This window comes from Acomys minous, assembly GCF_964271855.1.
Source record: "Acomys minous genome assembly, chromosome: 4".
In the NCBI taxonomy this organism is placed as follows: Eukaryota; Metazoa; Chordata; class Mammalia; order Rodentia; family Muridae; genus Acomys; species Acomys minous.
Genome location: NC_140486.1, coordinates 13227703 through 13255163, shown reverse-complemented (window position 1 = coordinate 13255163; position 27461 = coordinate 13227703). Strand labels below are relative to the sequence as shown.

At 51.3% G+C, this 27461-nt stretch overlaps 1 protein-coding gene across 2 annotated transcripts; it reads left to right on the top strand.

Annotated features, from left to right (window-relative positions):
• Positions 1 to 210: 210 nt before the first annotated feature.
• Positions 211 to 27137, top strand: SMAD7 (SMAD family member 7; the record flags this gene model as incomplete). Of its 2 annotated transcripts, none has more annotated exons than XM_084778041.1 (4): positions 211 to 820; positions 2168 to 2221; positions 7058 to 7129; positions 25098 to 27137. In XM_084778041.1, the coding sequence occupies 4 exons, from the start codon at positions 211 to 213 to the stop codon at positions 25634 to 25636; spliced, it is 1275 nt and encodes a 424-aa protein (XP_084634167.1). In that variant the 3' UTR covers positions 25637 to 27137. The 2 variants fall into 2 exon arrangements, with proteins under 2 accessions (XP_084634167.1, XP_084634166.1); XM_084778040.1 differs by having other exon boundaries at positions 7055 to 7129.
• Positions 27138 to 27461: the final 324 nt, after the last annotated feature.

Below are 27461 nucleotides of genomic sequence, written 5' to 3'. Positions count from 1 at the left end.
TGGGCCCCCGTGCGCGTCCCGGCCTCCGGGAGACTGGCGCATGCCACGGAGCGCCCCTCGGGCCGCCGCCGCTTCTGCCCGGGCTCCTGCTGTTGCTGCTGTCGCCTGCGCCTGCTGCCCCAACTCGGCGCCCGACTTCTTCATGGTGTGCGGAGGTCATGTTCGCTCCTTAGCCGGCAAACGACTTTTCTCCTCGCCTCCTCGCCCCGCATGTTCAGGACCAAACGATCTGCGCTCGTCCGGCGTCTCTGGAGGAGCCGTGCGCCCGGCGGCGAGGACGAGGAGGAGGGTGTGGGGGGTGGCGGCGGAGGCGAGCTGCGGGGAGAAGGGGCGACGGACGGCCGGGCTTATGGGGTTGGTGGCGGCGGCACGGGCAGGGCTGGCTGCTGCCTGGGCAAGGCGGTCCGAGGTGCCAAAGGTCACCATCATCCCCAGCCCCCAGCCTCGGGTGCCGGGGCGGCCGGGGGCGCCGAGGCGGATCTGAAGGCGCTCACGCACTCGGTGCTCAAGAAACTCAAGGAACGGCAGCTGGAGCTGCTGCTCCAGGCCGTGGAGTCCCGAGGCGGTACGCGCACCGCGTGCCTCCTGCTGCCGGGCCGCCTGGACTGCAGGCTGGGCCCGGGGGCGCCCGCCAGCGCGCAGCCCGCGCAGCCGCCCTCGTCCTATTCGCTCCCCCTCCTGCTGTGCAAAGTGTTCAGGTGGCCGGATCTCAGGCATTCCTCGGAAGTCAAGAGGCTGTGTTGCTGTGAATCTTACGGGAAGATCAACCCCGAGCTGGTGTGCTGCAACCCCCATCACCTTAGCCGACTCTGCGAACTAGGTAAGAAGTTGTTTTCTGTCCACCTTTCGTTACCTCTAGCGCGGAAGTGCTGGTTAGAAATGCCCCAGGGTGTGTGTACCCCCCTTCCCCCCGGAGTTCTGGTGGAGACGAGGGAACAAGATCGGAAGGGGCAGGGGAAAACTGACATTCCTTGGGGTTCCCTTACAAGATTTACTCTCTCGCACTCCCGCTCTACCCTCCGGACCCACGGATAGTACTATTGCCTGTGCTTACACTGTGCTGCAGAAAATGGGACACACTTATTTCCGGGTCAGCAAGAGGATACGGAGCCAAGTGGGGATCACGCTTCCCCCGCACCCGGAAAGGCGTTGAGGTGTGTGGCCGAGTTGGATTCGGTCCAAGCCCGCCAAGGAAGGCTGGGAGAAACTAGCTCTAAAAGCTGGAAAGTCTCCTCTCGTTTAGTAAATAAGGACAGTCACGTGGTGATATAAGTGGCCCAGATACTGTCCTGGTCTCATACGTTTGGAGTTTGGGGGCAGTGGAAGGATGGAGACTGAACTGTGTATCCACTCTCAGCTGTGCCAACTACAGGGTGAGAAGGAACAAACAGCCTGGAGAAGTCGGGAAGCTTCTACTTTTACCTTTATTTCGCACAGAAAAGCATACAATTAGTGGTTCTTAGATGTCAGGCTCCCCAACCCCCTGCGTCTCAGTGATGTCTCTGCTCCTTAGCTGCTGTGGGATGGGACGCTGAGCATCCCCCCCCCCCCCATATTATCCTGCTAGCTCTTCCATGCCTTCTGCTTTCTCCCCGTCTTTGTGCGCAGGGGAGACTAGTCTGTTCCCCGCAAATCTTCCAAGTTCACCAGTAGCACAATTGGGGTGCTTTCTCTCAGGTGGGCTGGGTAGGATTCCCCAGTTGGGAAGCGTGGGTGCCAAGCTGAGCAGCGGGGGGTGGGGGGTGGGGTGAATTGTGCTCCTCGAGGCGGCGGGGGGGTGGTGGTGCGTGGGGGGGGGCAGGGTCTGTAGTTCTAGGGGCAAAGCAACCCCCGTCGTCCCCCACCCTACGGAGCTGTTTAGTGCACAGCCCAGCCAATGGAGCCCTGGCCCCGCCGGTGGTTTCCAGCCGGGCCTGCCGAGCCCCGAGCGCGGCGGCGGCGGCGGCGGCCGCAGACGTGGAGGAGCTGAGCGCCGAGGCTGGCGCCAGGCGGCCTCTTTTGTTTATCTGACAGCTAAATATCAAGGCAATCACCGCCTCGCTGCCCTGCCTCCAACCCCCACAGCTAAGACAAACAGTTGGGCTAAAAGAATGCCTGAGTTATCATAAGTTTCTGTCTCTGTTTCTCATGGCTCAGCCTTTACATCCTCTTACTTTTTTAATTTCAGAGTCTCCCCCTCCTCCTTACTCCAGATACCCAATGGATTTTCTCAAACCAACTGGTGAGTAGCTGATTTTCAAATCCTTCCTTAGAACCCTGGTTTTTGCTTCTTGGTTGGGGCCTGGGGGGTGGTGCTTGGCTTGCTCAAGGCAGTTAGAGCTTTTCTATATTTCAAGTTTGGTGGATTCTCCTGTTGCTGTGATTGGATATCTTCCTCCCCCCTTCTACAATTAGTTCCTTTTTTTTATGCATTTGAACTGTGTGAAGGAAGTTAGTTCAGCTTTAACACATGGAGGCTTTTAATCCACTGAACGTCTTGGGAGCCAAATAGGACAGGTTGATGGAAGCATTCGGAAGCTTTGTGAGTGCCAGGAGGATCTGTGGGTAGACAGTTAAATGGATGCGAGTTTGAGAAGAGGAGAGAAGCTCTGGTTTGTAGGAGTAACCTATGAGATGGTTAGGAAGTGCACCGAGCTCAGAGGGGACTGTTTCTGTGGCTCAGTCACCTTTTTCCTGAGGTTTCCTTAGAATTCTTGGTAGAGAGACCATACAAGTTTCAGCATAGCTCTCTGCCTGCCTGTTGCTTTCTCACTGGGTGGCAGAGGGCCAGGGCAGAAGCCCATTTGAGACAGGCACCAGCCCTGTTGTGGTTGTCTGCATTCAGTTTCTGGCTGGCAGCACTAGGGCCCCATCCCTTAGAGCTGACAGTGCCAGGGGACAGGGTCAGCAAAACAGATTGGGGGTGACAGCAGGGACAGGTCCGCTTCTTTCTTACAGTGGAAGAATTACAGAATCATTTGCTGCAAGTCCAGGTTTTAATGTTGCGTTGTGTGTGTGTGTGTGCGCGCGCCTGTTATGTGGTGCTTACAAAAATAAAAAGTAAAAAACGCAGCACTTGTGAGATCTTTGCTTGGCCAAGGAGCAGGAAAAGTGAAAGGCTGGCCACTGTTAGCTCTTTTGGAACTCTCTGCCTTGTGAGTTTTGGCTGTTTGGCTCCTCCCCCGTTTTGTGGGGACTTTGTCATAAATTAAATGCTTAATGAATGTGTAAGCAAAGCCCCAGCTAGTCCTACATCCACATACTCCACCAGTTCCCGAGTTAGGGAGGCGTTGCTGCACGGCTGGTGCCTGTCTAATAAGTGGCCTGCAGAGTATGTGCTATTTTGCTTTTGATTTACAAAACACCAGATAAATGGTCATTAATGACAAGATAACCGGCTCTCTGTATTTGCAACAAACTTTGACTGGCATTTGCCAGCTCTTAAGGGCTAGAACTTGCCTAAGTTTGAGGCTTAGAGGATCCAGGCTTATTCCATGAGGTCACTTCTCCAAGGATCCACCTGGGTTCTCTCTTTTGGTTTTGTTTTTCCTCTGCCTCTTTCAAATATAAAGGGTTAACCTTAAGGAGAAAGCAAAGCTTCTGTGGCCCCAGAGGCAAAGACAGCTCTGGTGGAGGTTCCCCTAAAGTCCAAGCTCCATAGAAAAGAACGGCCGTGTGCTTTGGGATTTGCCGGAAAGATACTGGGTAAATCTGTTGGCAAGATTTAAGCAGTCATCCTGGCAGGCCCCCCCATCTCATTTTTCAGGAGTGGAGTGATATATTTATTCATTAGCAACTGTTGACATTAGGTAGCAAAATGTGTGTAAACAGAGAAGCCACAAAGACAGGAATGTGCCATTTCCATGGAGGGGGGCAACCTTTCCCCAGCTCAGCCAATAGGAAGTGACTAACCTGCCAATAGGAAATCCAAGCAGCTGGTTACTCACCCCTCATATATTGTGCTTAAAATAAGGAAAAGGACCCAAACTCAGGCACCACGGAGAGGGTAATGGGAAAAGACTGCTTGAGAGCGGAGTGAGTGGTCTGCACTGGACAGTGGGCTCAGGGACTGCCCTAGGGGGACTATGGCAGGTTTGGCTGCTTGTGGTGACTCAGGGGTGTTGTAACTAGACAGATGTGGGTGGGGGGGGCTTTGCTGTCCCACGTTTTTCTCCACACCTCGTGTGTGGGAAAGCCTTGGTCCTGGGGATTTAGATATTCTTTCCCAGCCTGAGGTTTGGTGTTGGGTTACTTAGGTAAAACAGGAAGGTAGGGCTTTACAATGGACAACTGTTACAACTGGGGTGGTGGTGGTGTCCCTTTTGTGCAGTCCCCTGCCTCAGATGAGGAAAAGGGAAGGCTCTGGGGCCTGGCATGGTTAAGCTGAAGGAGCCTTTGGAGGTACTTGCAGGTTGAGCTAGAGTCTCTGATGGCTGTAGCCTCTGGGAAGGGCCTAGAATAAGTCTGCACCTGGTTCTGTGTTTCCCCAAAAAACAGTTGTGTGCAAGGAGTATTGGGCTTGCCTGGACCTCAGGGCAAAAGTGGCTGTGAATTGTGGCTTCTGCAAGGCATGAGGGTAGCCCCACTTTCCCATCCCACAAGGGAAAAGGCTATTCTGGCTTTTGTGCCTCCACTTTTTGTAGAGTGGGGATGTTTGGTAGCCTGGCTGAGCTCTGTTTCTTCCTGAGGTCTGTCTGCCCCTTTGGAAAGGCAGGGGACTGGCCGCGGGGACGGCCTCTCAGTGGCACAGCCTTCAAAGCCTAGAAGGGCTGCCATCGTGATCTGCCATCTGGCCCTCTTAATTTAGGTCTCTTAACTTTTCCAAGTCCCTTTAATGAATGATTAGATCATGCATTCATTTATTCGCTTATTGCTTCCATCATTTATTATACAAAGTAGTACCCAGGAAGCTCAGAAGAGGGAGGCTGGAAGGAACTTTCCAAGGCCCCCAGCGGGCCCGAGGTAGCACCTTCTGTTAGAACAGCCTGAGAGGAGGGTGTGGGTCCTTCTTCCACAGAACCTGGGCCTTAATTAGGTGTTTGGTAACATAGGAGAGAGCCAGGAGTGGGCCAGCTCTACTGTATGCCAGGCTGGGCTCTAGGATAGTGGGGAACGATGACTCAAGATTTATCTTTGCCGAGTCTTTGGGTGCGTGTAGGTCTGGCCTACTTGACCTCTGTTAGCTTGGGGCCAATCTAGACACCAGAGATGGCCGCAGCCTGGCCAGCTCCAGGGAAGAGGGTTTGGGTTTTGGAGCCCTGGGGTGGGAGGTGGACTTGAGGGGGGGTAGCTTCTCCCTGGGTGGCCCCTGGCCTAGTCAGGTGGCACCTCAGTTTACCTGGGTGCTATTGAGTGCCTTGCTGTATTACAGGGGTGGTAGGGAGGCCTAATGAATGTGTGTAAACCCCTCCTAAGATCAAAGGCGATGCAGAGGGCAGAGCACATTTCATAAAAATCACTTGTGGTTGCATCTTGGACCTGGCTCACCTTTGAAGTGAGACAGGCTGACACACTGACTGAGGTCTCCAGGCTCTGCCTTTGAAATACACCTTGGCCCTGGCATGCAGCCAGCCATAGCTGGGGGAGTGGCCAAGGGGTGTCTTCCATTTGGGGGAGTGGGTGGAGAAGGGGAATAAGAAGCCAGTCTCCAGGAAATGGTGGGGCAAGAAAGTACACACTTGGCACCCTATGGCAAGAACCTTCTTTGCCTGCCTGCCTCCCTCCAGCCTCATTGTTTTCCTGTAAAGCTGTATAGTCCTCCCGGAAGAAATGGGATTGTATACATTTTTCTCAGTTCCTACCAGCCACTCCTCCATGCGCCCTCCCAGTTAGAAGAGGGTTTCCTTTCATTTTTAAATGCATCCTGGGCAAGTGCTATACACCTGAGTGCTACGCCTCCCTTTCCAGCCCACTGGAAGGTATTGAATAGGTAATCTTCCAGCCTAAGAGGGGAGGGGTCCTCAGCAGATGTGTTGGACAGGCTTGGTCACCTTCCCTTTGTCAGGAACTAGAGGCAGCCCCTGTACCACTGAAGAGCTGTCCAAGCTGCTTGCCTTTAGGGAATAACTATTGACTGTTGTGGCCAAAGGGACATTTGCTAATGCCTGGTAACCTGTGGTGCGTTTGCCTTCCTGGAGCCAAACATTCTGTGGGGGGCTTAGGGGAGAAGTTTGTGACGTTGCCAGTGGCACAGAAGAAACTTAACAGGGACGTGTGCGTTTGAGGTCCTGGGAACTGATTGGTTGGTTGTGATTCCTGGGCTTTTTTTTTTTTTTTTTGTAATTGCTTTGAGGGAGTTTGTAGAGTGTCTTCAGCTGGAATTGTCATTATCCTTATAAACGTTGAGGTCACTATGCTGTGCACCTGGGGGTGAGGGGAGAGAGAGGCAGAGTACAAAATCCACAGGTTAAGGTCTAGGGAAGACAATGGCAGGAAATAGTGCCAGAAAGATGGTGCAGGTCCTGTGGCAGGCAGCCTTGTCCGATGGGTAGGTTTGGACCAGCCCGGAAGCAGGTAGAATGTTTTCCTCCATTTGGGTCCTGGTTGAGTCTGCTTTGACCTGATGGGCTACACACAGGCGGATAGAACTGTTAGAAATTAGTGAGTCTGCTCAACTTCTGTGCTCGCTATATCTCCGTTAAAAGCGAGAATAATGATTTTAAAGGCCAGAGTTAAGATCCTCATCTCTGGGAGTAAGAGGAAGGAGGCCTTGTGCTTGATGGGAGAAAGATAGAGCAGGGTTGAGAAAAGTATACTTTCGAACCTTCCTTGACCTTGGGAATTACCTGCTCTCAATGGGAGACTTGTAATAGAAGAGAAATTCCAGCCAGTCTGTGATCGAGCCTGACTTGACTAATGATTAACTGGCCGCCTGGAGCCCAGACGGGTGACAAGGTGCTGTGGTCTGTCTTAGGCTGGGCCGTGAAGCCGAGCAGACCATTAATAATCTGCATTGTGGCTTCGAGTCAGCCCTTTGGAATGTGTGGTCTTTCTTTCATGCTGTTTAGAGTGTTCATAAGAATGAATGCTGGTGTTTTTATTTGTGCATTTACTTCTTTCTTTTCTGACTCTGCAGCAGACTGTCCAGTTGCTGTACCTTCCTCCGCGGAAACCGGGGGAACGAATTATCTGGCCCCTGGGGGGCTCTCAGGTAAGACACTTTCTCTTTTCCTAGAAATTGCTGGAGGCTAAAGGAACCAGGGGTGGCCTTCTGCCACCCCAGCTGGTCTGGAATTGTTCTCGTTTTCATGTGCTTTAAATGAGACACATCCGGGGTGACTGTAGTGTGCCCTTCAGCTTGTCATCCTGTGGTCCTTTTCATGCCAGAACCTTGCCCTTCCCAGGAATGGGGAAACTGGAGTCAGCTGGGAGCTGGTTGTGTGTGAAGCAAGCTTCATGACTATTTTTTATTTTTATTAAATTGTGTGTGTGTGTGTGTGTGTGTTGGGGGGGGGGTGTTTCTCTCCTACTCTGTGGGCTTCTGGGATTAAAAGCCGAAGCCAGCAGGCTTGGTAGTGGGCACTCTTATCCCGTGAGCCATCTTGCCATCCCTCACGGTTTTTTAAGCAGCCCCTGACTTAAGTGACTTACATTTGTTAATCTTGTGTGATTAAACTCTTACTTTGCTCTTGCACACATGCCTTGAAGGAGACAGACCCATGTTTCTGGGGCACAGCCCAGGTGCAGGATGGATCTCAGTGGACTGAGGGGTTCTCTAGCGACAGGGCAGGGGTTTGTCGTAGACCATAGGTACCATAGCTGTCCTAAGCTGGACAGACAGGCTTTCTCTGGGCCCCACAGACCAAAGACCTGCAGAGGTGGCGCTGGAGTGTCCTAGGATTGGAGCCGGTACCCTGGCGAGAGCCTACTCAGCTTCACTCTAGAAGACAGTTTTCTTTTCTTCCCTTCCTCTCACCCTTCCATGTCACCGTTAATTTTCTAAGAGCCCTCTAAAGCAAGAGGGAAGGTGACCAGGGATGGGGGGAAATTCCAGGACAGTTTTGAGCGCACACAGCACAGCTGGCCTTGGAGCCATCGGTGGAGGTCTTGGTGTATGTAGCATCTCTTAGTGGGAGCTGTGGGATGCGAACACCCTCTGTTGTGGGGTGGATGGCTCCTCATGACTGTCCGAAGAGTGTCTGCCGTGTGTTTTGAGGTACAGTCATTCCGGACCCCCACACCCGACTCTCCCCTCCAGGAACTGAGCCTGCTGGGAAATGCCTGTAGGGAGACGACCCTTTTTGTTTTTATTTCGGCGCAGTGTGTACTCTTGACTTGTTATCTGAGACTGAGGGCATTGTTTACACAAAGCTTCTAATGAGAACTGGACAGAAAAAAGAAGGACCCCGTGGGGAGGAGGGAGGTGGACCCCAGCAGCTGAGGTGGGAGCCGGGTAGGCCTTCCTCTGCTTTCTAAGGCTGACATGAGGTGAGGGTTCTTGAAGGAAAGGGCCAGGGAGGGGTGGTGGTGGTGGGGGGGGAAGAGTCTGAACAAAATAACACACTCAGGATGTTGTTAGCTCGTTTTTATTTTTTAAGCCCTGGGTGTGCAGGGAGGAACCCTGGCTTCTCCTCCAAACCACATGAAATGAGCAAGGGAAGTGGGGCTTTTCTTGATAACATCTTGTCTGTCTCCTCTGCTGGAGGAAGTGACGACACCAGGCTGAGAACCACCAGCCAGAGAGTTCCTCACCCCACCCTAGAAGCCAAAACAGCGTGACCTGGCCAGCCAACCTTGCTTCCCAAAGCTCCCCCAAGTCCATCCAGTTCTAGGAAGAAGCTGGGAAGTAGCATTTAGTGTCCCCACCCCCACCCCCTAGTTCCCTTCCGTGGTTGCAGCTGCTTAGATGGATGAGCTTCTGCTAGGGTGTAGTAGGGCGCTTTGCAAGGGACGGCGTGGTGTAACAAAACTGCAGAAAGAAAAAAAGGGGGAAAAAAAAAAGGTCTCCACATGAAAGAACATTTGTTTTGAATTTTAGCTCTTGGTTTACTAATTCCCAAGGCTTCGGAGTTGGAGCTCTTTCTTCTTTCCGTACGCAGTTGGAGCCATGTAGCAATAACGCGCCTGGGTGGCGGTTGAAGGGAGAACTTTTTGGGTTGATGCCAATGTTTTGGGGGTATCTAGAGGAGGGGTGACGAGCACAGAGAGAAATTAGCTGTACTCTTTGTCCCGGGAATGCCCCCAAAAGGTGGTTTCATGAGCTTGGGTTTTAACATTCTGGAAGGCCAAGCCTCCCTTTTCACAGAGGTGGCGCTGGGTGCAGGGACTGGATGTGTCTGCTTTTGTGTAGGTTGAGCTTGCAAGGGGTTAGGAGTGGCTGACTGAGGCAGGAGGCGATGTGAAGGGGCTTCTGAAGTGGACGCTCGGGCGAGGCAGGGCTGGAGCAGGACAGGCATCAATCAAGGTGGGGGGGCAGTGACACCCCCCTGAAATAACCTCTGGGAGTCTCTTTCACAGGCCCTGTGTGCGGCTTTCCTTCCTGTCCTGCCCAGGCTGAGAGCAGGCTTAATGAATGGGGCTCAGTTTAGGGTGGGAGGGAGGTCGCCAGTGTGAGCCAGGGCTTGATTCTCTTGGCAAGGGAAGAAGGGAAAGAGAAAACAGCCAAATGTGAAAATGTGGTGCCTTGGAGGAGATGGGGGTGGGGTGTGCTCAAAGGCCTAGCCCCTCCTGAAATGCAGGGGTGACTCCAAGGCTGGCCCTTCCCTTTCCTGCACCCTTGCCCAGGGCCAGCTAGAGGAAGGGGAGTGGGCGGGGTCAAGTCCTGGGAGTAGCACCCTGGCTTCTGGTTGGAATTCCAACCTTGCCGAGTGGTTCTGTTGGGGGAGGGCAGGGGGTGGGAGGGGGTGGGGGATGACAGGCCAGGTCCTCTGGGACCTGCAGCGAAACATACCCCACCCTTGCAAGTTTCCTCAGTCTGGGAAAATGGGACATTTTTAGAAGGCAGTAATTTGGTTCCAGGAGACTGTACTTTCATTTCTGACAGCCGGCTCTCTGAGACAGATGGATTGCTCTGTGCAAGCTTGTGAGAGTGTATGTGCTCGCACACTGTAGACAGACAGACAAGCTCATGTGTTGACACTTGAGCATGGGGATGCCATGCCAAACAGGCAGGGTCTGAGAGAATCTGAGGTCCTGCTCTCAACGAGGTGGCTCCTACAGAAAGTGGTGTATTCTGTGGGGACTGATATGTTACTGCTTCAGAAGTACAGTTTGGTAGCCTGAGTTTAGCCTTGTCTCTGGGCACTGATGTCTTTTGAAAGGCATGCAAATCCAGGTCAGGCCCTTGCTGCGGCTGCTTCACATGAGTGAGTCAGGGAGACCCACCTTGGCAAGAACTGACATACATAGTTGGGAAACTTCTACAGAGCTCAGTGGAGGAGATGGCAGGGTGTCCCGTGTGGGTCCTGCGCTGCAGGCCTCGGGGTGGGGGTGGGCACTGGAGACTGGCAGCGTGCAGGAGTCTTAGGGGCATTGGAGGAACTCATCTCCTGTCTGTGCAGTCATGTTTCTGTGGAAGGGGTTGGTAGGAGGTGGTGTAGCTAGTTTCCTTTGCTTAAAGTCTTAGCTTTTGGTTTCCAGATTTGGGGTGGACACCTTCTGAGACCGTACCAAGTGAACTACAAGGACAGGTCTGTCTCCTCTTTGATCTGCCATTGCTGGCATCTGCCTTAGTGTCTGAGGAGAGCCTTCAAAAACATACATACTCTGAAATGCTGCCCTGGCTCAGTCCGCAGCTGACTTGAGCTCAGGGACGATGGCTACATTCTGATCTCAGAAAAGCTGATCAGCTAAATTTGAAGGAGTTTGTTTGTTTGTTTGTTTTTCATTGTCTGGCATGACATTGTGATACAGAACTAGGTACCTGCTGTTTCCAATGTCTCTTGCTCATGCCTAGGAACAGGTAGCCTCTGGTTTGGCTGTGGTTTCACACCCTTTGGAAGTGAGGGTGCAGCACACACTAATGAGCTCACAGCTGTTATAAGGGGGAGTCAGGCTAGCACAGTGACCAGCAGTGACCACCTGTTCCCTCCTGGCCACTGAGAAATGACTGTCTGGAACTCCAAGAATACAGACAGTCTGCATCTCTTTAAACCAAGTCAGTCTGATGGCTCTAGGCTAGGGCGGCTCACCTGATGCACACCCATGCACACCCACACCCTAGTGTAGACCAGTCTTAGGCAGCAATGGGGCTGTCTGCTGGCCTCTTCTGTAAGGCCTGAGGTCACAGGCCCCGCCCCTGGAGAAGGACTCCCTGATAAACCTCTTTTGTCCTGGAAAGAATGAGGTAGTCAGGCAGGGGTTAAATGCAGGGTGACAGCATTTAAAATCTGTGGAGCAAATTTGGGCTGTTCTGCCGGCTAGACTAGATGGCTGCTGCCTCTGCATCCTGTCCCCAGGCAGAACCCAGTCAAGCCAGCAAGGGGGAAGGGCCCAAGAAGGCCAGGCTAGGGTAGCAGTTGGCTTTGGCTGTGGTCCTGCAAACAGCCTCCCCGCAAGACTCAATGGGTTGTGCCTCTTCTCAGTAGAGTCTGCTGTAGAGTGCTCAGACTGGGTCCAGCAGCAGAGAGAGGAAGAAGTGTCACGGACGCATGATATTTGGCTTCATTCTTTCCGTATTAATTCCATAATTATTCTCTATATGCTATTCCATATGATGACAACAGGGTGTTTTTTCTCTTCTTTCTTAATCTTAAAGTGCTTGGGGGAAGTGCCAACCCTCATGCACACACAGTGAGCAGGCGCTCCACCATGAGCTGTAACCCCGCCCTCTAGGTTGGATTTCTTTTTTCTCTTCAATGTAGGCTTTGAACTTTGAGCAGCACTGAAAGTAGGTGTCTTTATTTAACCCCTGCACTTCGGGGTCAGAAGCACTCAGGTCTCTTGAGTTTGGGGCCAGCCTGGGTCTATATAGTGAATTCCAGTCCAGTCTGGGCTACATAGGGAGGCTGGGCTTCCTTGTGCCCAGTCAAGTAGCCTTTGGATTCGAGCTTTTTCTTTCAGGAATTTTCCTTGGATTGGTTTATTTCATTATTTTGTGTGTATGAGTGTTTTTGCCTGCCTGCATGTATGTATGTGTGCCACGTACATGCCTGTTGCTGGTGAAGGTTAGAAGAGGTTGTCAGATCCCCTACAACTGGAGTTGCAGACAGTTGTGGTAGACAGGTGCTGGGAACTGAACCCGGATCCTCTGCAAGAGCAGCCATCTCTCCAACCACTTAAGTCCCCGGTCTTCCTTCCTTCCATTCTTTCTTTTTTTCTTTCCAAGACAGGGTTGACTGTCCTGGACTTGAACTCACAGAGACCCACTTGCCTCTGCCCCCCTGAGTGCTGCGATTATAGGCCAGGATTATTGGCTGCGACAACACAGCACGCCTGGCTTGGGTTTTTCTTAATTAAGATTTTTGCTTGGTTGTGGAAAATTGCCATTTACCTGCATATCTTCTTCCTATGGTTGTTAGGGTTGCAGAAGTGACCCTTGCAACTATGTTTCCTTTTGGGGTGGCGATGGGTTGTAGTTCTCTGAATTTACTCAGTGTCACTGATGGTGCAGTTCAGGCTACCTGTAGTTCACCACAGTTTTTACAAACGTGGTCCGTAGTAGTTTTTAAATGTATGTGACTGTTGTCCTGTCAGTGAAGAGCTGTGGCTAGTGAAGAGAGACTGACTTCTGGCAGAGTCTGAATCTGTTGATGAGCTTATGCTGGTTTCCATAGCACCTGGAGATCTCTAGGACTATTGGTACCCTGGTGGCCCAGAAACAAGGCATCTTAGAGTCTAGCTTGCCGGAAGTGAACATTGCATCTCAGTGTTGAGTTTCTTTCCTCCTTCCTTCCTTCCTTCCTTCCTTCCTTCCTTCCTTCCTGTTTGTTCCTACCCTGTCAGTTTCTCTGGGTAGCCCAGGCTGGTCTCACTCTCAGAGGTCTTCCTGCCTCAGCCTCCTAAGTGCTGGGGCTAAAGGTGTGCGCCACCACCTCCTGCTCCGTGCTGAGCTTTCAACCTTCCTGTTTCCCTCAAGTTGCAGAAACCTTAAATAGGAAATTTCCTTTAGTTCCCCGAGTCTGACCTTTGCCTTGAGTAGGGCTAAGGGGGAAGTATGCTTATTCCTACTTCTCCCCAGATGCCATGTCCCTGGGGCCTGCCTAGTGTGGTGACACAGAGCCAGAGAGGGGCCAGAGAGTTTAGCTTCAGAAACCCATGGTCCATTCGACACCGCTTCTGTGTTCCAGGGCAGGCAGGTGCCCCTTTGTGGGAGTCTGAGAGAGGGTACTGTATGTGCAGCCACTGGGAGGTCACCATTGGCCCTAGCATCTTTCTCTGATGCGGATTGAATGGCCCAGCATCTGGCCGCCTGCCTACTGTCACACGGAGGCTTCCTCTTCGGGCTATTTTCAGAGGGAAGATATTATTAACTGCTGAAGCACAGTCCTCAGTTCAGTGGCTAACACACCAAGAAAGCTGCACTCACTTGACAGCAGTTACTCCACTTCTCTTTGCCTCCTCGGTAGGAGGTGGGCGTTGCCTCCCCTGGCCCTGCTGTTGCTTCTCCCCATGAGGTCACCTTGGGGATCCCAGCCCTTGGCCTTGTTCCTGGAGGAAGCTGCTACTGCAGAAGTATTGTCTCCCTACTCCTAAAGACGTAGAAAACAATACTATTTATGTGCTAAAATGGAGACAAGATTGTACGTAGTAAATTGGGAGGTGGGCAAAGGAAAGGTGGTTTTTGATGGAGTTGAGGGCAGTGGCTTAAAAAAGGGAGGCAGAGGCAGGGGGATCGCTGTGAGTTCGAGGCCAGCCTGGTCTACAAATCGAGTCCATGACACCCAAGGCTACACAAAGAAACCCTGTCTCAAAAAACAAAAAAGAAACAAACAAACAAAAAACAGTGATAACTTTCACCTTGTCAGCTAACAGGAAATACTGGGACAAGACAGGAAATTGCATGCATCCCCCCCCCCCCTTCATGGAAAGTAGTGCCGCTGAGGAACTGGCATTGCCCTCTCCGTTCTTCTCCTTCCATTCTAGTCTCATGAGAACTTTTAGACCATTTTCTTTAAGAAAGGCTGTTTGAGAACTTCATGTTATTTTTATTATTTTAAAATTTTTTTTTTTAAAACCAGAAGGGTCACCTTCAGTTAAGGCTAACTGCAGCCTTATTTCCCGGTTTACTGAAGAGTCTTTCATGACTTGTTCAGCTTCCTTCCCAAATGGTGAGGCCAAGCGGCTCTTGGCTGGGAACTCACGTTGCTTTGGCATCCTGAGCATCGAGCCCCACCCAGTGTCATTAGCTCAGTTTTAACTTGCAAAAAAAAAAAATTCCTTTCTTGCTTTCTTTGCTTTTTGGTTTGCTTTTGTTTGTAAGGGTAGGTAGGAATTTATTTATCCCGGCCCTCAGCCTTTTCACACCACAGTTATCTTGTCAGAGGAGGGGAATCTCACATGGGGCAGTTTGGACCTCGGTGCTGTCATTATGCCCTTCTCACTGTCTCTGAGGACAGGGACAGGGGCTTCACATTCCAGTCGGTACAGCTATTTAAGTAGGTCATGCGGCCAGCAGTGCTTCAGGAAGCATCCCCCTCAAAGGAGGGGTAAAGATACAGCATCCGTGTAACCCTGCCTGGAGTTGCGAGTCCTCTCTTTGATGTCCTTGTTCTGGTGGTTCAGGATCTGAGACCGTGCTGCCCGGAGCCAGAGAGTTGAAGACCAGAAAGAAAGAGACTGTGTGTGGCACACTACTCTGCCCTCCCTCTCACCCCCACCCTCCCGACTTTTTTCCTTAGCGTGCTTTGTTTTGTTTTCATAACACAACAAGAGCCCTGGGGTGTGTAAAAGCATTGTTGAACACTTGCTGAGGGTAACTTGTCCAAACAGAGCAGGACGCCAAAGCAGAATGCTGTGGGCAGGTGGTGTACCCGCAGAGGTTGCCTGGCCGGCGCCTACCTTGGAAACACCTCTCAGCCTGTGCCGCCACTGCCTGGGCATCTGTTCAGCCCAGAGCAGGGGTCCAAGACAAGCCATGGCCCTTCTGGCAGGCCCTGCTGGAGAGGCATGTTGTCCGTTCCTGCTTCCTTTTTTCAGGTGTGAAGCTGAGGGGGCCAGTTGTTTTCTGAGAAGCCAGCGTGTCTGGTTTATTCATTTATTAGATACTCTCTGAGAAGTTACCATGTACCAAGCCCTGTGCCCTGTGGAGTATCAGACCCCCCCCCCCCCCAAGGCAGGAGCAGTTTCTTATAGAGTTGGCCTGCCCAGCAAAGGTGCTGGGAGGCAGGGATTTCATCAGCCCTGCCTGTCTCTGCCTCCACTTCTGTTTGTTGAGAACTGAACCACAGCACAGTCTGTAGATAAACAGAGGTCTCCCCATGGTCTGGTTTCAGCCCTGGCTGTTTGTTGCCTGGTAATAGCCGTAATTAAAGGCATAATGTTCACTCACCCTCAGACCCCTAGTAGTACCTGCGGCCACAGGCTGCTGGAAATGAGCAGGGAACTGGGTTCTTAGTGAGAACACTGAGGTGGGCCCTGTACGCACTGTCAGCAGCATCGCAATATTTTGGCAGTTAGAGGCGAAGTGGGATGTTTTCAGAGCCTGAGACGACTTCTGGGGTGGGAACTCTGAGTGAGGCTGTGGTTGACCTGGGGGTTGCTTGCATGCAGTCATCTAAGAATGCATTGATCAAGGTGTTTCATTTCTATGTTCATCTTGCCCTGTGGGTTCCCTGGGGAGTACCTGAGGCTTCTGTGAGCTCTGAGGACCCACTAATTGAATTAGTTGTTTCTCTGGTGTGTCCCCACGGGGGTGGGGAGTGGGGATAGAATGCTGGGAGAGCTGGTTTGACTGGGAGCTTGCTTCAAAGCAGAAAGGGAAGAACTGGTCCCAACTCCAACTCCAATTTCACCTTGTGGAGCTGGGAACGTCTTTCTCTTAGCCAAAAGACACACAGGTAACCAGGCCAGTAACTGCTGCCGGTGGCTTCTATTGTTGTTAATTAATTTCTCTATAGCCTTTTTTTTTTTTACTTTTCACCATATTTTTCGGACTATAAGACACACCTGACCATAAGACAATGCCCAGTTTTTAGAGCAGTAAAACAAGAAAAACAGTAATCGGACCATAAGGCGCTCCCTAGCTCTCCCCTCCCCCCACTTTTTTTTTTTTGGGAAAAAGTGCTTACAGTCCAAAAAATACGGTAATCGGACCTTCGCTCAACAGAACAGAAATGGATACAGAACCAGGATAATGACAGTCTGTGCCAGATTTGCCTGTCAGTGTTTTGTGGGGGTGAGTGAGGAGTTTTAGATCATTGTCTCTAGCCCCTAGGAAAAGTGAGGCCCATCTGAGCTGCTGTGGTGTGTGGGGGCTCTTGTCAGCCCTGTGGCAGGCTGCCTGTTAGACAGCACCGCCCCCTCCCCCCATTAATCAGTAACCAAGAGGGAAAAAGAAAGTTCTCTCTGCACTGAGTGTGCCTAGTACTTAAAGGCAGATGGGCTCCATTTCCAGTTCTGAGGGTACTTCCTGAAAGAGTACTTCATGATTGTCCCGTCCCCTGGACGTTTGCTGTTCTAGGAGGGGGCTGTCTCCTGTATGTCCTAGAGACCGACTTAACTGAGGCCTGAGAGGAGAGGAACATGGCCACATAGGAGCCATTTTTGTGTTCTCTACCTCAGTTTTCTTCTTTGCAAAGTGTAAGGGCCTACGCTTGGTCACCAAATCCCCTTCTCCACCCTGGGCTCTTTGATGCTTTGACTCCTGGGGGACCCAGTGTCTAGGGAGCCATCACCAGCCTCTTTATTCTGAAAGATGATTATGGTTCTTTATGCGTCTTGGCTTGCAAGCTCTTCTAAGTACCAGTGAAAGCAGAGGACCCTCCATCAGCCTAGGAAAGAAATGCATGTCTCTACACTACTAGGTTTAGCCTTGTTCTGGTTCCCACTCTAAAAACCCCCTGTGTTTGGGAGAACAGCCTCACAGTGATAGTGGATGCATTGGAGAATAGGGATTTCCTTCCCTCCTGTGCTGGGGATCGAACAAACATTTAGCAGTAAACTGTCTGCCTGCTTGTCCGTTTCTTTTCTGTCTGTGGTAAAACACACTTAACAAAATGACCAGGTCTCCAATTTTTGAGTGCATAATCGCCCCATAGAGAAAGCAGCTAGGGGGTGAGGGACTGCTAATGTAGCAGCCAGACTGGAACACACGCACATGTGAGGCCAGAAGAGTGTCAGAACTGTGGGCCACACTCCAGAAGGGCAGCCATGTGCGGTGGACTCCAGATCCTTGTAAGTAGCACTCTTGCCTGGAAGAGGATTCTGGGAGCCTTTCCTTCTTCCCTTGGCCTCCCATTCCGGAGGGGTGGGGCTGGAGGGAAGGCTGGGGAGGCTCAGGTCGAGGAGGTCCTGGGTGCTTTGAGGGTGAAAGGGCTGGGGTGGCTGAGCCGTGAGTGCGTCCAAGCTCGGGAGATTAGATTACAGAGGCAGACAGAAGTAATGATTAACTTTTCCAGTCTGCACTCTGTCTCCAGGCTGTCTTTCTGTTGTTTTTCCCCTGTAAGTACACTGCAGCCCTGGCCTGGCCTGGGTTGTAAAAAGGAATGAGGGCTTGAGGTGGGGGGGGAGACAGGCGAGGGAACAGTGGGGGTGCCTGCTGCAGAGGGAAGCCTTTCTTCCATCGGATCCTGTGCTGGAATTTATTGGCTGGAATGCCGTAAATATTCAAAATGCCTTCCCATCCAACAGTTTTCATAATTGTTATGGAACAAGGGGAGCCTGGATGAAAAGCGTACTTGTTTCTCCCTGGTTTTCCTATCATCTGACAGTTCTTACTCTAGAAAAACCTGAGTGGAGATTTGGAGCTCTCGGAGTGGGCAGCTTTTGGGGAGGTCTAGGGCAAAAGCAGGCAAGATGCTTATGTGCTCTGTGTGTCTTGAGGGTTTTTGCCCTTTTGGGGAAACTGATTCAATGTATCTATTTATATTAGAAACAAGATTAAAAAAAAAAAGTTGGCATGCAAATAAGGAGTTTCATTATGGCATTTTCGTACCTGCATATACCATACTGTACTAAGATTCTTTACTGAACTACTAAAGCACGCAGCTAACAAGCTTGCTAGAGTGATTAGTGAAAGAAGTTAAGGACTCTGGTGGCTCCGCCGTTCTCTCTGCCAGGCTCGTGGTGTACTTTCCTCAGCATCCAGTGCTGGCGCTGCAGTTGAGAACGCAGATCCAGACTATCTAAACGGGCGGGGGGGAGGGGGGGGATGGATTTGACCGGGGTGTCTTTCTTGGATATCAAGTGGACTTTGTCACATGATTGCTCGGCTTCTTACGTTGCTTTTTTTTTTCCCCTGGGAGCCAACCAGATCCGAACTAAGAGATAAAGCAGGCTAGTAGATAACACTGTGCAGATCTGGGGGCTCCAGATGCTCAATTGCAAAAACAAACAAAAACAAACAAGGCAGGAGAAGCCCAGGAGCCATCTGCTGGGTATTCGTGGGTCACGGTGGGAACTTGATGGTATATTGTTGGGGGAGGGGAGGGGAAGAGCCGCGTAGTAATTAGGCTGGATGTACACTCAACAGCAGCCAGAGAGGCCATTTACTGTAAATATTATGAATGGAGTTGGCTGGGTTGGGAGTCCCCACCCTTCCTCTGAGCCTCTCGAAGCTGGGCAGAGCCGGTCTCCTCAGGCAGCAGCAGCAGCAGCAACTGGGTACATGTTATAATTTGCATGGCTGAACACGGGGCCACAGGAAGCCGAGTCAGCCCAACTGGCGAGACAGACAGGAGCTTTTGATTTGTGTGGTTTCTCTCTTCTGCGCTGGGCTCCCCTCAGTTTTAGTCTCCGGTGGCTAAATACTGCTCTAAGGAGGGACCCCTCTGAGTAAGGGGCTTCAGACTTGGGCAGCAGGGCTTTAGGTGGGACCAGTGACGGAGTGTGGCAGTACACCCCAGGACTAATCATTATTCATCAGGATTTGTCTGTAAAGACCAAGTTACTAGTCACCCTTGTAGGGCAGCAAGCTGGCTGGAAGCTTGGGGTCGTTTGTAGAAGGCTAGTAAGAGAGAAGCCACACTGGAAAATGGAGCCCTTGTCTTGGGGACTCAGCTTTTTCTAAAGATGATGTGTGACAAGTTACCAAAACAACAACAAAAATTGGTTCAGAGGTAGAAGTGTTTTGTTTCGTTCATTTGTTTTGTTTTGTTTTTAACTCACATCTTTTCTCTGTAGGCTGTTTTGTTTTTACAAATTAAATGCAAAGACCATGACCTCCTCCTCCATGAGATTTTCTTAGTTTTCAGAAGGTAGCTGTGGTAAATGGAGCCAGGCTTGGGGACTACTGATAGGTCAGGTCACATATGAGTGCCATAGAGTCATCCAGAGACCGGCGTGGCCAGAGTGAGTCTAGGGGCCCATTTTGCCCGCACTGCTTTTGTATGATTCATAGGCAGGGCAAACTGATAACCCTCAGGAGAGCAAGCTATGGAGTGACTTGCTGGCAAGCGAGGTGTTTCCCTTCGCTGTTCTTGGCTTAAGGGAGCAGCTGGACCCTGACTCAGGTTCTCCCCAGGAGCAATAGGAGAGGACTTTCAGAACTACGGATTTAGTGGGCTGGGGTAGCTGCTGGCCCATAGATCATCTTTTGATAGCCTGGGCTCCCATCATCCTCTTCTTTGGCATGTGACTTGGGCCTTGTTCCTCTTCTTGAAGGTATAGGATGGTGATGAGGATGTGGATGTGGATGTCCTGGGCCTTCTGGAAGAGCACCAGTGCATATAGATGCTTACTAAATGTTTTAGTGCTGGCCTAGAACTATCCACCCACCTGTGACCAGCGTCTTCTCAGTAATTGAGAAGTTACAATTATACGAGATGTGTGTTTCACATACCTTGGGATGGGCTACCCACTGTCACTTCTGTATCAAGTTGATGAATTTTAAGTATCCCACCAGAGTAGGCATGGGCCATGATGGGGGAGGGCAAGGAGGGATGAGTTTAGGAATCCAACTGACTGGACCCATGGATCTGACTGAGTACCCTGGCCTTAAAGGAGACTCCAACACCCTCTGGCCATTTCTCCCTGGCCAGCCACCATCAGCCAGATAATTGGAGAGTGGGGTGGGGGTGGGGGGCAACTTTCTCAGCTTCCTCTGGGCCACCCAGACTTCACTGTGATCAGCTTGGTGAAGGGACATGGGGTGGGGGCGGGGCGGGGCGGTGTGTTGAGTCTCGGTAGTGCAGGATTAACCTGAAGCATTTCAGCTTTCGTAGTAGTAAGTTGCTCCAAAGTCCAGAGTTATCCAAGCTGCGTTGGGATCTTCCGGAGGTCAGGGTCAGGGTTGTGTTTCTACCTGTGCTCTCCATTAGCTTCTAAGCGTGGCAGGTTCAGGCCAACGAACCTGGGAGCTAAGTGTCCTTGTTGTAAAGACATAGGGCACGCCTAGATTGGGTGCTGGGTCCTCCTCTTTTATACTTTGTCCTGAAATGGTTCGAGTACACTCAGAAGAAATAGCCGGTGTCTTAATGGGGAGGGGCAGGGCAATGGAGCTGTTAACCTTTGAGATGTCTGCGGTAGAATGGGGTGACTGCTGGTGGCGCTTGGGTGCTGAGGGGGGAGCACCCTTGACCTGTGGCCGGTGAGGTGTGGTAGTCAATGTTTGTGTTCCAGGTTGCTGGGCCCAGCCTTTGTGTCTACTTGTCTGCTCTTTGTTCACCCCTGACCTGTGTGGAAAGGCCTTTGGTAGCAATGCTAGGTACCCTTCCTGGCCATCACACCCTTGGGTTTTTTTGGCAGAAAAATACAACTTTATGGAATCCAAATGCCTCACACAGGTGAGAGAGTGGCTGAGATCCCCTCCTTTGCCATCAGGCCACTGCAGCCACTGCGTGTCTCGGCAGTTGGGGCACAATTAACCTTGCAAGTGCCAGTTCCACTCTGTCCATCCTGGCTTTATTTTTCAACCTGTTTCCTTGTCACAGAAAGGTCCAAGTCTTCTTCCTCTCTTCCCCATCAGTACCTGTGCATCAGTGATGTGGATCCCACTGTTGGGTGTATCTGTTTTCAGAATCCCTTTGTCTCTGGATGACCTCATAGCCTCATGTTTGGCTCTATGAGCTGGAGATCCCCAAACTCGGCTTTTTCCTCTTTCTCTGTTCTTCCTCACCTCTCTGCATCTTATTATTAACATCTTATTCTCTTATTGTGTATGGGCGCACACGTGTGCTGGGTTGTACATGCGGAAGTCAGGACAGCTGGTTCTCTTCGTCCACTGCCTGGACTTCAGGGATCAAAGCTGGGTTGTCAGCACCTTTATCTAATGGGTCATCTCTATAGCCCTATATTATATGGTTTTGGTTGTTGTTGTTTTGTTTTGTTTTGGTTTTTCGAGACAGGGTTTCTCTGTGTAGCCTTGGCTGTCCTGAACTCGCTTTGCAGACCAGGTTGGCCTCGAACTCAGAGCGATGCACCTGTCTCTGCCTCCCAAGTGCTGGGATTAAAGGCATGTGCCACCATGCCTGGCTAGCCCTATATGTTTTAAAGGGTGAGATTTCTTCTGATCCTGACGAGTGGCCGTGAGTTCTAATCACCCCCCACCACTGAGGCCCAAAGTATGAGAGTCCTTCATGAAGCTCTCATCTACATGTGTCTGTTCATTGGTGCCTGGGGTGCACGCTGTCCTTGCTCAGTGCGTCTCCCTATGCAGACACTGTAAAATACGCCCAGTCTCTACTTCCGCCTTCCCCTTAAAGGGAAGGATTTTATGCATTAAGGAAAACGAAGAAGGGGAGGGGCAAACACCTTAATGGAACTTTAGGCAGATTCAGCATTTTTCTGGTATCGCTCCAAAAATCCCCTCAGGTGTAATAAAAAAATTGTGAGCCAGGCATCTGATTAGCAAGCTTTTTACAACGTAGCTTTTCTTTTGGATGCTTTAAAATGAATGCATGCGGTTTAAGAACAAGCCCCTGTACAGTTCTCTGGCGAGGAAAAGTTGCAAACACTGGAAAGGTTGTAAAGCTGGGAGAAATTGATGGGCGTGAGTGGGTTTGTGTTGGGAATATGAGCTGTGGGGCCAGAGTGGGGCTCCATGGCCTTCCCCCTCCCCCCTCAGTGTGCGGTGTTGGTCCTGGAAACTCTAAAACCTGCCCTAACCTTTGTTGGGAGACTCGTGGCTGGGGGCCCAATCCGGGTAACTGTTCCTAAGAAAATGAACTTGGGTGATTTCCTATAAATGAGCTTAACCAGTCAGTATTCAGGCCAAGGTGGCCATCTGGGGTGCCCCCATGGTGTGTGTGGTGCTTGGGACTCTTCAGGAGGTGTGGCCTCCACAATGGGATGCGAACTGACAGTTTGTTGAGCAGGAGCAAGGGGAGGTGTACAGTTGCCCTGTGTGAGGCAGGAGACTGGGAGGAGCAAGCAGGGGTCTCCCTGGAGTGCCTTGAGGGGACACCCACACAAGGCCATCTATCTGGGCTGGGCCATTAACCTCAACAGAAAAGGGCTTTTTCCTGGGGATGTCTGGCAGCAAATTGCTGGGTAGACTGGCAGTGTAGATGAAAGAGAAACCCAAGCATGCTTCCACCCCGCTCCCACTCCCTACCCAGGCCTCAGGCCCCAGCCTGGCCCAGTTTGCTCAGGCCCCAGGGCCTTGCCTGGCAGACAGGACCCCCACCCCTTGCTGAGGAGACCAGCAGGTCTGGCATGGGAGCAACTTGATCCCAGGCTCCTCCTCCCTCCCTCCCTCCCTCCCTCTCTCCCTCCCCCCTTCCTTCCTTCCTTCATTCCCTCCCCCTACCCCCCCCTTGCTGTGTGGTGCCAGGTTTCAGTGGGGCTGGGCTGCATGAAACAAAGCATTGTGAGGCCCCTCTGAGAGTCTCCCCAAGCTCCGTCCAGCCACTCCCCGAGGCTTCTTTTCCCTGGCCAGGTTTCTTGTCCCAAGTTGGGACTCAACCCTTTGGGGAGTAGTATTCTTGCGGCGGGGCCAGAAGTGTCTTCATTCATTGGACGTTCGGATGTTAGGGGTCGTTGGTGCGGGGCTCTGCAGGAGAGTCCAAAGACTGCCAGCGCTCGCTCACGAGTTTATTAGCAGTTGATGGATACTTTGCAGGAACAAGTTAGTGCCTGATGAGTCACCTTCTGCTCGGAGCCCTTGTCCCTGTCTTGTTTTTCGTATTTTCTAGCGTGTGTGCAGGCACAAGCCATCCCATCATGTACACGCACTCAGACACACTTGCGGTCTTGTATACTTGGGGTGTAGACCCGTGGCAGTAGGGCCAGGCGACAGTGAGGTTTGTGGTGTTGATTTTTTTTCAGTGGGGGTGGGGATTGAGGAAAAGGAATCCACCATCCTGTCTTGGCACACCCTTTCTCCATGTGTAACTGGGCATGGATTGGGGAAGTCAGTTAGAGGAGGGTGTCTGTAGGAGGGGACAACCACTAAGGATTTGTGTGTGTGTGTGGCTACCTTTGTGGGTTGAACAAATAACTATACAGACTCACACATGTGATGTCCCAGTTGAAACTAAGCTGCTGCTTTAAAAAAAAAAAAAAATCAATGGAGGAGCTGACTGGTTCCCAGGTCCTAACATGCCTACAAAAGTTGGAATGGATTGATGTACCAAACTGCCCTGCGTCACCAACAGGGCTGAGTTTCCTTGGTCCTGCCCCTGCATGGGGACAGCCCTCATGGAGCTCTGAGCACAGAAACAACAAAGGCCTCAAGGAGGGGAAGACACACACACACACACACACACACACACACACACACACACACACACACACACACACACACACACACACCCCAGCTTCAAAGCCCACCAAACCTACTGCGGTGGGAGGGAGGCAAGCGGCTTCCACCCCCACCTCCTTCCCCTCTTTGCCTTGCCCCATTTTTCTTAACAAATACAAGACTTCCGCTCTCTACCCTGCCGCCACAAAACCGCAGCGTTCCTGCAGCCTGGCGGGGCTAGGGAGATTTATAGTCCTCAGTCAGGCCTCTTGGCAACAGTTACAGGAGGTAGTAGGATGCCTGTGCGGTTGGGGGCGGGGCAGGGAGTGCAGAGAAGGAGAAGGGACTTTCTTCCACGTAGCCCCCCCCTCCCCACCCCCTTTTGAAGTTTAGGAGAAGCACCTCACCAGCATCACCTCAGGCTTCTAGGGTGCCGTGGACTTGCAGGGGAGGGGGAGGTGACGCTAGACCAGGTGGAATTCCACAAAGGGCAGCGTGGCCTGTGCAGGGCCTAACAGGAGAAAGGGGCACCTCGGGGAAGTGGCCTGGGCAGGAGGTACAGCAAGGATGGCCACATTTATTTTAGACACGGCATTTTCTGTTTGGGCTGGCAGTGGTCTAGGCTAATGTCCACCTGCATGTTGTAATTTGGCATTTGGACTTGAACTAAAACCCTTTTTGTACAGGCTGCTGCGGTCACACTTGAGAATTGTTTTCTGTTGGGAGGAGGGGGAGGCGCATGGCTTTTTGGGGAGGAGGTGAGACGGGGTTTCTCGGTGTAGCCCTGGCTGTCCTGGACCCACTTTGTAAACCAGGCTGGCCTTGAGCTCCCTGAGACCTGTCTGCCTCTGCCTCCCTGAGTGCTGTAATTACAGGCGTGCACCACTATGCCCAGACCCTCATCTTTATTTTTACCAGCTGGTGGGTTTTGTTGTTGTTGTTTTTAAATGAATAAGGCACTGGTGTGAGAATTGGGTGACTAGGTGGTATAGAAGCTGCAGAGGGTGTAGGCCACCTGGCTTCTCAGTCTGACTAGGTCACCACCCACTAGGGTAACTTCTAACACCCAGGTCTTGGGATTAGAGAGGCTGTCCCTCAAGGTTCCATCCTTGAGAGGCAACTGTAATTCTGGGGCATTTCTGGTGTCTGTGATGCTGTGGACTCATGTGGGAGGAGACAGAGGACGAGCACAGTAAGCCTTGTGCTTAAAGGTCCATTAGGCTGTCTTCCCCACCATCAGCAGTGTGGACCCTACAGCTCGTCACTGCCTCTGTTTCGTGCTGCTTGTGGGGACTCGTGAGCATGCGCACAAATGGTGTCTATGTATGTGATTTGATTCTGGGAGGGGAAAGAACTCCCGGTCTTCAGCATCACCAACCGCATCTGCCATTTTGTTTTGTAGATTCCCAACTTCTTCTGGAGCCTGGGGATCGGTCACACTGGTGCGTGGTGGCATACTGGGAGGAGAAGACTAGAGTCGGGAGGCTTTACTGTGTCCAAGAACCCTCCCTGGATATCTTCTATGATCTACCTCAGGGGAATGGCTTTTGCCTCGGACAGCTCAATTCGGACAACAAGAGCCAGCTGGTACAGAAAGTCCGGAGCAAGATTGGCTGTGGCATCCAGCTGACGAGGGAAGTGGATGGCGTGTGGGTGTACAACCGCAGCAGTTACCCCGTCTTCATCAAGTCCGCCACACTGGACAACCCAGACTCCAGGACGCTCTTGGTGCACAAGGTGTTTCCTGGTTTCTCCATCAAGGCTTTTGACTATGAGAAGGCATACAGCCTGCAGCGGCCCAACGACCACGAATTCATGCAGCAGCCGTGGACGGGCTTTACAGTGCAGATTAGCTTCGTGAAGGGCTGGGGCCAGTGCTACACCCGCCAGTTCATCAGTAGCTGCCCGTGCTGGCTGGAGGTCATCTTCAACAGCCGGTAGTCTGTGTGGGGAGCAGAGGACAGGACAGAGCGTGAGCCGAGCAGGGCCACCATTCAAACTACTTTGCTGCTAACCTTTCCCTCCTGAGTGCTTGCTTCTCATGCAAACTCTTTGGTCGGTTTTGTTGTTACCATTGTCGGTTTTGTTTTGTTTTGTTTTGTTTTCTTTCATTCTTAATTTGTGTTCTGTTTGTCTCATTCTTTGAGAAATAGCTTATGATATGAATTTCTTTTTGTTTTTGTTTTTGTTTTTTGAGGTGGTGGGTGTGGTTGACAGGACACCCTGATATAAAAATGAGAAGCAAAAGTCAGCACTGCCAAACATGGTATATGAAAGTGGGTACTGCCTTCCCTTGAGATCAGCATTTCATTTGTCAGTGTGTTAGGGGTGTACACGAGCGACAGATGGGGGAAATGACGTGCTTTTTTTGTGTGTATGTGTTCTTTATGGATGTCCCCAGCTGAGAGGCTTGCAGATCCAAGCTGTGTGTCTCTCGCGCCCTTTGGACATGCTCAGTGGGGCAGAGGCAGTACCTGGGCAGACGGGGCAGCAGGTGTCCCAGCAGCTGCCAAAGCTCTGCTCCAGCCTGCTGCAACCTTTTCTCCCCTGCCCCCAAGGACACGGGCCTATCCACAGGCTTCTGAGAAGCCAGCCTGCTAGAGGCTGAACCAGAACCAATTGTTTTCATCCCTGTCTTACTGCCTCCTGTCACCCCGCTGCCATTGTCGTGTCTGTCTTTTTTGGCCATCTGCTCCTGGATCTCTCTCTTGAGATGGGCTTCCCAAGGGCTGCCGGGACAGCCCAGTCACAGTATTGCTAACCCAGTTACCCTCTCAGGCCGTCAGCTGGTCCCCTGCCATGATTTTTCATCAGGTTTCTCCCAGATGCAGAAAGCTCAGCACCTCATCCCCAGCCTGTGTGCTGAGCTCTGTAGACCAGCAAGGGGCATCCTGGGGAGGGACCTGCTCAATGGCCGCCCCCCCTGCTGAAGAGGGTGTGGCCAGGCATAACAAAGGTACCATCCTAGGCTGACTCCCAGCTCTTCTTTCAACTCATACACTCGTATGATACTTTGACACTGTTCTTAGCTCAATGAGCATGTTTAGACTTTAACATAAGCTATTTTTCTAACTACAAAAGTTTAAATGAACAAGAGAACCATTCTCATTGGAAACTTAGCATTGTAGTGCTTTGACAGAGAAAGGACTCCATAAGAAAGCTGAGATTTATTAAAGAAAAATGTATTTTATGTTATATATAAATATATTATTACTTGTAAATATAAAGACGTTTTATAAGCATCATTATTTATGTATTGTGCAATGTGTATAAACAAGAAAAATAAAAGAGAAGATGCACTTTGCTTTAATATAAATGCAAATAACATGCCAAATTAAAAAAAGATAAACACACGGTTGGTGTTTTTTTCTATGGGTGTTATCACCCAGCTGAATGTTTTTCTAAAGGAGTTTATGTTCCATTAAACGATTTTTAAAATGTATACTTCCATCCGTGTTGTTCAGCTGCTTCTTCCTTTGCTGGGAGGGAGGCTGGGAGGTTTACCAATGGAGACAAAAGGGAAGGAGTCCAGGAGTGAAGGCTCCTGGCTAGCAGGACCCCCCAGGTGCTCTTTTGTTAGGGGTGGCTCCAGGTTTCCCAAGTGTATTGGGAAGTGAGGAAGCCCTGTCGATGATAGTTTTGAAGTTGATGGAATTGAGGGAAAAGTTGTCACTGGGAGACTGGGAAGAAGAGTGGCATTGGCTCTTGCTAGTTCTACACTAGAGCTAGCGATTCTGTCTCAGAGGGGACTTCCAAGAGCTTTCCT